This window comes from Hippocampus comes, unplaced genomic scaffold (genome assembly GCF_001891065.2).
Source record: "Hippocampus comes isolate QL1 unplaced genomic scaffold, H_comes_QL1_v1.1 scaffold42, whole genome shotgun sequence".
Classification (NCBI taxonomy): Eukaryota; Metazoa; Chordata; class Actinopteri; order Syngnathiformes; family Syngnathidae; genus Hippocampus; species Hippocampus comes.
Genome location: NW_017805107.1, coordinates 1 through 8,345, shown reverse-complemented (window position 1 = coordinate 8,345; position 8,345 = coordinate 1). Strand labels below are relative to the sequence as shown.

At 38.5% G+C, this 8,345-nt stretch overlaps 1 protein-coding gene across 1 annotated transcript in view; it reads right to left on the bottom strand.

Moving 5' to 3' along the window:
* Positions 1-6,304, bottom strand: part of hsd17b12a (hydroxysteroid (17-beta) dehydrogenase 12a) — a gene marked incomplete at its 5' end in the record, with an annotated part of 6,939 nt that extends 635 nt beyond the window's left edge. Inside the window, 9 exons of the mRNA XM_019865430.1 lie at positions 714-863; positions 2,059-2,124; positions 2,212-2,293; positions 3,442-3,476; positions 3,766-3,810; positions 3,922-3,986; positions 4,814-4,921; positions 5,266-5,341; positions 6,224-6,304. Of these exons, the coding sequence (XP_019720989.1) occupies positions 714-863; positions 2,059-2,124; positions 2,212-2,293; positions 3,442-3,476; positions 3,766-3,810; positions 3,922-3,986; positions 4,814-4,921; positions 5,266-5,341; positions 6,224-6,304 (708 nt within the window). The remainder of the gene's footprint in view (positions 1-713; positions 864-2,058; positions 2,125-2,211; positions 2,294-3,441; positions 3,477-3,765; positions 3,811-3,921; positions 3,987-4,813; positions 4,922-5,265; positions 5,342-6,223) is intronic.
* Positions 6,305-8,345: the final 2,041 nt, after the last annotated feature.

Genomic DNA, 8,345 nt, shown 5'->3' with positions numbered 1-8,345 from the left:
GGGGGGGGGGGAGGCAAAATGAGAATAACAGATAAATTAAAGAAATTAAAATCATGAACCTCGGTGGGTTTTCTGATCTCACCTACATGGTCTCTTACTGGGTGAGTGGCTATGGTATTCTACTGATCTTGTTGTATTGTGCGCATAAATAAATAAAATCAAAGTACTGGACGTTAACTGGCCAAGGCATTAGGTAGACTTACATTTGATAAGATTCAACATAAAAGTTGATCAAACATTAAAAAAAGAAGTTAGGTGCAATGATGAATCAATAACTCATCGATTATCACAATTAAAAAAATTAAAATGATATTTTAAAAAGTCAATAAATATTTTTGATCATCTGTTCATCATTTGTTAGATTTAAAGTTTTCCAAATGCTCAGAATTTCAGGTCCTCAACAGTCAGTCAATTTTCCATGAAAGCAAACTGACTAGATTTGTCTTTTTTCAAAATAAGACATTTGCGAACATCCGTTTTTACTTTGGAAAACAACGACCCAAATTTTGGCCGTTTTTCTGACATGGTACGGACCAACCCGGGACCTGAATTATAATTTATATTTGTGCATTTTCTGCACCGTCATGGTTTTTTTTCCCCCCTCTGTCTTCATCCTCTGCTACTTCATTTTTAGTTCGCAACATACAGCCGGTCAAGGAATAAATTTAACAAAGTCAAGGTCACTCCATGTTTGTACCACCCAAGTGTCTTACCATCACGGCATGGGGGAAGTAGCCGTTGGTCTGACTCTGCAGCCCCACGGTGTTGAGCTCGGCAGCCACGTAGCGCTCCGGAGTGGGCTTGTCCAAAGTGGGCTTCCTGATGCGGGTCATCTTGGTGGCCACGAAGAAAGGCAGCACACTCTGCGGGAGGACGCACATACGGAAAGCCAGAGTCAAACGGACGCTTCCGAAAAGCTCAATATCGAACAAATATGGACGATTTGGTGTGCATCTTTCCTGTCATTGTCATTTTTGCGTGCAGTAGTCTACTAGTCTTGAACTGAAAAAGCGTTGAAAACAGTTCCAGATGTAAGGAATAGGCTCATTGAAGATGAAAGATTACTCTTTCTAATGTTCGGTCCACTGGCGGGGCTAATATGTTGGGCAAAAATTGCTTTGGATGTATTCAAAATGTACTTGCGGAGGTCAAAGTGTAGTACCGTCTATGAACAGCAGGTGTCATAAGAGTAACAGGAGCAGGGGCTCAAAACAACGTTCGTCAGAAAAGTTTAAGCAACGACAACAACAAAGAACAACTGATGGTCCATTTTAATCACGAAGTTTGAACAAATATTCCCAGTAGATTGATGCAGATGACAATTTTACCAGCTTTGCTTTATTTTATATATTTTACTTCCCTGCTCTTTTTTTTTTCTTGACCATCTTTGTTCCGCTTCATTTCGTTTTTCCGCCTTACTTTCTTTAATTTTACTTCATCTGACGACTTCATTTACTGAACCTACTTGTATTTCACCTCGTTGTACTGCCTGACTTTGTTTTATTTTTTTTGTATTTCACCGCCTTGTTGACGTTTTTTTTTAAACTTCGTTTTACTGCCGGTTTTTATTTGAGAGCATTTTTCGACTACATTTTACTGCTTTTATTTTATGTCCCTTCACTTGACAATCGTTGCTTTGGTTTACTCTATTGTAGTTCCTTACTATGTTTTATTTCTCTGTATTTTACAGCGTTGCCTTGTTTTATTAAATATATTTTACAGTTCCGTTTTCTGCTCTGCATGTTGAATTCTTATGTATTGTATGTTTTATTTTACCCGTATTTAATACCTGACCTTATTTTATTTCGATGTGGTTTACTGCCTTATTTCGTTTTAATGTACTTCATTGCATTTGGTTTATTGAACCACTTCTATTTTACTTTAATCAACAACTTCGTCTTCGTTGAATTAATCTTATATCACCTTTTTTTTTCTACAGCTCGTTTTATTTTAATATGTTTGTTTTATTTTACCACCTCGTTTTTATTTTAATTCACGACCTTATGTTAAATAGGATTCTATATGAGCCACAGACAATACCACGGGTGGTAGCCTTACCTGGATGATGATGCCCTGACGCCTGTACTCCTCCTGGAGGCCACGGGAGAAGAAATCCACAAAGGCCTGAAATGGGCGTGGGGAAGAAAGATTCGGATGAGAAATAGTCACAATTTCCGCTTTGAAGGAGTGAAATGAGGACGGCACACGAACCTTGGTGGCAGAGTAGATGGTGAGCAGAGGGACGGGGTACATGCCACTGGCCGAGGAGATGTTGAGGATCACACCTTTGGATCTGAAACAACATTGAGAGAATTTACACAACAAAAACAAATTGAAATTGGGTCTCGCTGGGCCAACTGTTTGTGCAAGCAGCGGTGTGCACTCCGACAAGAGCAAACTCAAAAGACAGGTCACATCCAGCTAACTGTTGTTGTAGTATTACGAGGCAATTGTTTTGAAAATTAATCAAGAATACTTTATAGAAAGAAAGAAAGAAAAAACCCATCAAACTTGTCATGTGGAAACATGTTTTCAATTCATTAAAAGACAACAAAAAAACACTTGCACTTATTTGTGTAAAAATTAATTTGACCATGACATTTAAATATTATTTGATGTTAAGTGACAAACATTCAAATTTACATCAAATTTTAAAAAAATTAAAAAGCTGACTCCTGTGAAATATTGTGGTAAATTTAAAAGCAAAATATTTTTATAATTAAAATTTTAAATGATACAAAGTGTACTTGGCACACATGGTTTGTTAAAATAGTTAAAAAATAAAAGGTTTAAAATCATATTTCTTTTATATATTATATACATACTCTCACACTCACACACACACTCACACACCTTTTTTATTTTAGAAAATGCATTCACAGGAAGCAGTTTCAAGTGTTTAAACCTCTTCTATGCATCTATTTTTGGATCAAATCGCATCAACAATTTCCCAGGGAACCCATCGTCTGCCCTCTCTCTCTCACACACACACACACACACACACACACACACACACACACACACACACACACACCGTGGCAGTGTGCGTTGCCATGGCAGCCTGTTGCTGCAGTGATATAGTTCAGAGAGAGAGAGAGAGAGAGAGAGAGAGAGAGAGAGAGAGAGAGAGAGAGAGAGGCTCTGCTTCACACAGCTCCAAAATGTGCTGTGACTTCATTGGCCGTGCCAGTCACGTGGCCACATGAGGGGCCAATCAGGGCAGGGAGGGCACTTTGTGTGAATTGAAAGCTTGTCAGCATTTGTGAACAAAAGGAAGGAAAGGAAGAGGAAGCAGCCATGGTGGGGAAAGACTCGCTGATCCTTTACATTTAAAAGCTCGTTTTTATAATAACAATTAATAACAATTTGACATCAATGTGCAATTACAAAAAAACAAATAAATAAAAAGCGGGTGGGGGGGGGGGGTTTTTTTGGACTCACCTGTCAGCCATTCTGGGCAGCACCAGGCGGGTCATCTGGTGGACAACAGACAGAAGTTTGTGTTTAAAAGCTCATAAAAAAAAAAAAAAACACATGGAGGATCCTGACAGAGTGAAATAATTAGAACATAGAAGCAAGGTAGAGAGTTGAGAAAAGGAGGGAGAGATGCGTGGGTGGGTGGGTGGCGGGTGCAGACGGCGTTGGTGTAGTCCACCGTTGCTTTGGGAACGAGCGAGACACTGCAGGTACCACCAAAGAAGAAGAAGCAGCAGCAGCACAATGGCATTTATATGGAGGCTGAAGGCTCAAATGGATCAAGATTACCTGGCACACTGAAGTCATGTTGACGTTAATCATGTTGGTGATGAACTGAAACACACATTGGGGATATACCATTAAAAATTCGCCTGATCATGACAAAAACATTTTAATACAACAACCACCCCCACCCTCCGCCCAAAATAAATAAATCATACATACATTGTCCAGATCCGGAATATGGAGGTAGTACTCAGGGTATGGATAGGACACGCCAACATTATTGACTGTTAAACACGAACAATAAAAAACACACAAGTTCATGACATTCTAAATCATGTCCACAAGGGGGAGGTACAAGCAAAGGAAAGAAACTATTCAGCCAGCCACACCTTTTAACCAGTAAGCAACTGCATATAAAACAAGGACCAAGCGTTTTTTTTTTATGTTCTTTTCACATTAAGTACATGTGAAAATAAATCTGACATATTTATACCAAAAAAAAAAAAAAAAAAGTGTTTGATTCACAGTGATGTAATGCACACTTTATATTGCTCAATGACTCTCCGTACCTTTATGTATGGGACCGAAATGTACATTTTGTTATAGTGCCTTTTTGTTTATTTTTGGATTTAATGCTAGAGTGACTATCTAGCAGAGACTTGTGTATTTACGGCTGTGGATCAAATAAATAGGTACAAAAAAAAATAAATAAATGGGGTTTTGGGGGTTTTTTCTTAACTTTTTATTACTTGTGCAAAAATGTCCAATATTAAAATTTACAAAAAAATACATAAATGGGGTTTGTGGGTTTTTTTCTTAACTTTTTATTACTTGTGCAAAAATGTCCAATATTAAAATTTACAAAAAAATACATAAATGGGGTTTGTGGGTTTTTTTTAACTCGTGTAATAATATTTTTAAATTGTAAATACAAATGTATGCTTCATTATCATATATTTTATTATATAGAAAGTATAAATACTTTATTTGTATTTAAAGTAACATATCTTACGATGAAGGTTCCCTACATTAATGACGAATCCAACACTGGTCTAAAATGAAAACATGGTCACTTTAAAAATCAATTCCAGCAAATATGTAAGTTGTTTACCAAGGACACCGATCTCCAGGCCCGACAGTCCCGCCTCGATGGATGGGTAAATGTTGGTCTTGCCGAAATCCACCGCAATGGTCTTTGTCTCCACTCCAAACTGGTCCTCTGTGGCACAAAGTATAAAAAAAAAAAAAATGTTGTTTTTCTGTATTTATTTATAACATTTCGTGGGCGGAAAGCAATCACTGAGCAGTAAATCAAAAATAGAATTCTAAGCATTGGGATTCTTGTGAGAATCCTAATGCAGTGTCAAAATTAAACAGCAGAGGGCACTGCAGACCAAACAAAGTAGACTACTTGTCATTGCATGCCCAAAGATTCTTTAAAAGCAGTTGATGGTAGTGCAGAACAATGCCTGAAGAAACGTCCGAAAAGAATGACAATATGACAGTCTGACCAGATTATTTCCAATCCAGACACGATGGTGTTGGTCAAACTTGCACCCTTACCAAGTGACCTGGCCACGTCATCCAGCTTGTGTTGGGAGCGGCTGATCAACACAATGGCAAACCCTCGACGAGCAAGCTGGAGGGAAAAGACGTCAGGTTACGGCTCACAAATAATGTAAAAACTACAATGTTGCCCCCCCGCCCAACCCATTCTATTTGGAAATATCAAGATACATATCAAATCATCTTTGTCGAAGACATATATGCTTGAAGGAAACGCCACACTTACAGTACTGATGGGTTCATTCAAATGTATGTAAAATGACAAGTTAAAAAAAAAATCCATTGCATCATACCCTCTCGAACTGAGCCGGACCATATCGAATGAAAATCCCACCCAGTCGAACTGAATCGAATCGTTCCACTTTCAAATCGAACCGTCCGAGCACCGTTTCGCACCACCCATATCGAAACGTCTTTTGTGGAAAGATACAAATCCCCAGCATCATCCGAACACAATCCAAAAATGCAAATGTAGCATCTGTGCATATGTCTTTTAGGGGCGGGACCTGGCATGTGATATCGGTAAACCTGCGTGTGAGTGACTGGAAGCGAGCTGTGGCCGACAGCAGCGAGTGAGCTCAATGTCGCTACGCGTCTTACCATTTCTCAGCATTCAACAATCAGCTGAAAAGTACATATGCGAGTGGCTCACCTTTCCCCACATGCGAGGGCATTACATAAAATATAGTGTAAAAACCCAGAAAAACGTGCGTTTAAAAAAAAAAGACTCCCGTTTAATCAACAGTAGCACCAAAATACATGGCAAGCATCATACTAAAAGTCAATGTACATGTGTATTTTCCACAATAAAAGCAGCGTGAGCGTAGAGCGGCTGTGGCCTTAGACTGAACCCTGTGTTGTACGTATGAGTCACAGCCTCTCTGTCAAAGAAAGTTAAATAAATGTTTATTTCATTTTAAGAAAAGGAGAAAAAAAATGTTTTCAGGAGACTCACCTCCTCCGCATAGGATTTCCCGATTCCATCAGTGGCTCCCGTCACAACTGAACAAAGCAGACAAGGGAGGCGAAAGGTCAGCTACGGGGTTTTGGTACAAAGCGTTCACATTGCTTAATAGACTTTAAAAACAATGAGTCGTACTTAGGAGGCACCAAAAAAAAAAAATGTTGAGTTAAAAATAAAGGGAGCGTATGTAGCGCTCAATAATGTTTGAAGCAAGGTGTCATTTGAGTTCTTTGCAGTTTCGAAATAAGCTAAATAAATTTTGGGTGATGTTTCGGGGAATTCATAATATTCGAAAACATTTTACAATTTTAAATTAACATGTGCCCTCTTCTGTCCTTTCATACATTTCCAATATTTTTTGTATGAACTTTTGTCCTCATTTTATATCAGTTATTAATATTTTAGAATACATTTCACTCAATGAAATGTGTTGTAAACTAAATTGATTTAAATAAATAAATAAATAAATAAAACCGCAATAGCTGAACTCTGCGTAACCCAGCGGGATTCCACGATGTTAAGGAACATGGCCACCCGTGCTGCTTGACTGCAGCAGAGACAAAACGTGAACCTCATTTATGACCACACCCCGACCGACTTCTGGTTGGACCACTTGTTATGGTGAGTGAGCACTGAATAAGCTTCAATGTGATGTAGATTCCCTGTGACACAGCGGCAATGCTCGTAGATAAGACATGTCATCACAGGTAGATGGGGAGCAGGTTTTCAAAGCTTAGCGGGATCATTGTAGACAATACACGAGAGACAAAGGCCAAGGACAAGCGTTAAGTCAACGAAACCTGGGGAGAGGTTTCTCTCCTGCAACATTCCTGTACAGCGTATATTGTAGAAGCTCTCACAGTAAGCCTTGGCAGTATCTGAGATTATAAAAAAAGGGAAAACATTTTTAAAAAGTTTTACCTATCGCACCTCCTTAAAAAAAAAAAAAAGGAAAACATTTTTAAAACGTTTTACCTATCTCACATCCTTAGCCACACATTGAGAAGGTGTATATTCCTTGGCGAATGTTTTCACTCACACTGTTCTCCAAACAAGAGGCAAAAAGTGCTCGCTTGAAACTGTTTGTCACTCCCATTTGACATTTACTTTCAAACGAAAGCAAATTAAACCATGTAACACCAAAACGTTCACGCTGACCATCGAATTTCGTCTGACAAAAGTACCCTAGTTTCATGCTAACAACAATGTGACCTAAAATGCTATAAACAAGCTAACAAGCTAAATTAGCAGAACAAATATTCACCTTCCGGAAGCAAGCTTCCGAGCTAAATGTGCTAACATTAGCCAAGCAAACGGAAGATGCTGCTGAAGGGAAAAAAATATAGATAGATAGATAGATCGATATCTATCTAGCTAGCTAGATAGAGTTTATGAACCGTATACTGTCACACTGACACAGCGGAGATTAAATGGAAAAGTTTGGAGACGTGTTGCTGGGCAGAATTTGTGGGGCAAGATCATTTCTGACCGAAAAATGTACAGACAGGGACAGTATGACTAAAACCAAACCAAATGTAGCACAAAAGGCAAAATTAGATGCATTCCTTTTGCAATGGGAAGACTTTCCTCCGCAGCGCCATCTGCAAAAACTGGTGGGGCATTGACCTTAATGTTTAGACCTCAAAAATGTGCAGTTTAGATCAGTATCTGTACAACGTCTTGAGGTTAAAAAGGACCACCTGACCAATAAATCTCCAGACCACTTGCTGTCCAACAACAGCATCATTACTTCATTAGTTATATTTCATATATATATTATTTATATATCCATTAATTTACTATACATTACCATTTTCTCTGCTTCTATGTACCATCTCTGAGTCCACTTCTACTGTATCTCATTCACTGATTCAGAGTGATCAATAGTCACCATCGTCTGACACCATTTTGCATACTGCAATTGATTGCCCATTCAATCAAATCATATCTAAAAAACACAAAGCTTTTTGAGTGGAAATATGTGGGCATTTTATTTCTTGAAACCACGACTGCGCACGGTATGATAAAAAAATGACTTTAGCCATGTCGCTTGTTGCGACTTCTAATGATTTTGAATGACATTGACTGGAAGAATTAAACCATTTCCTACAGA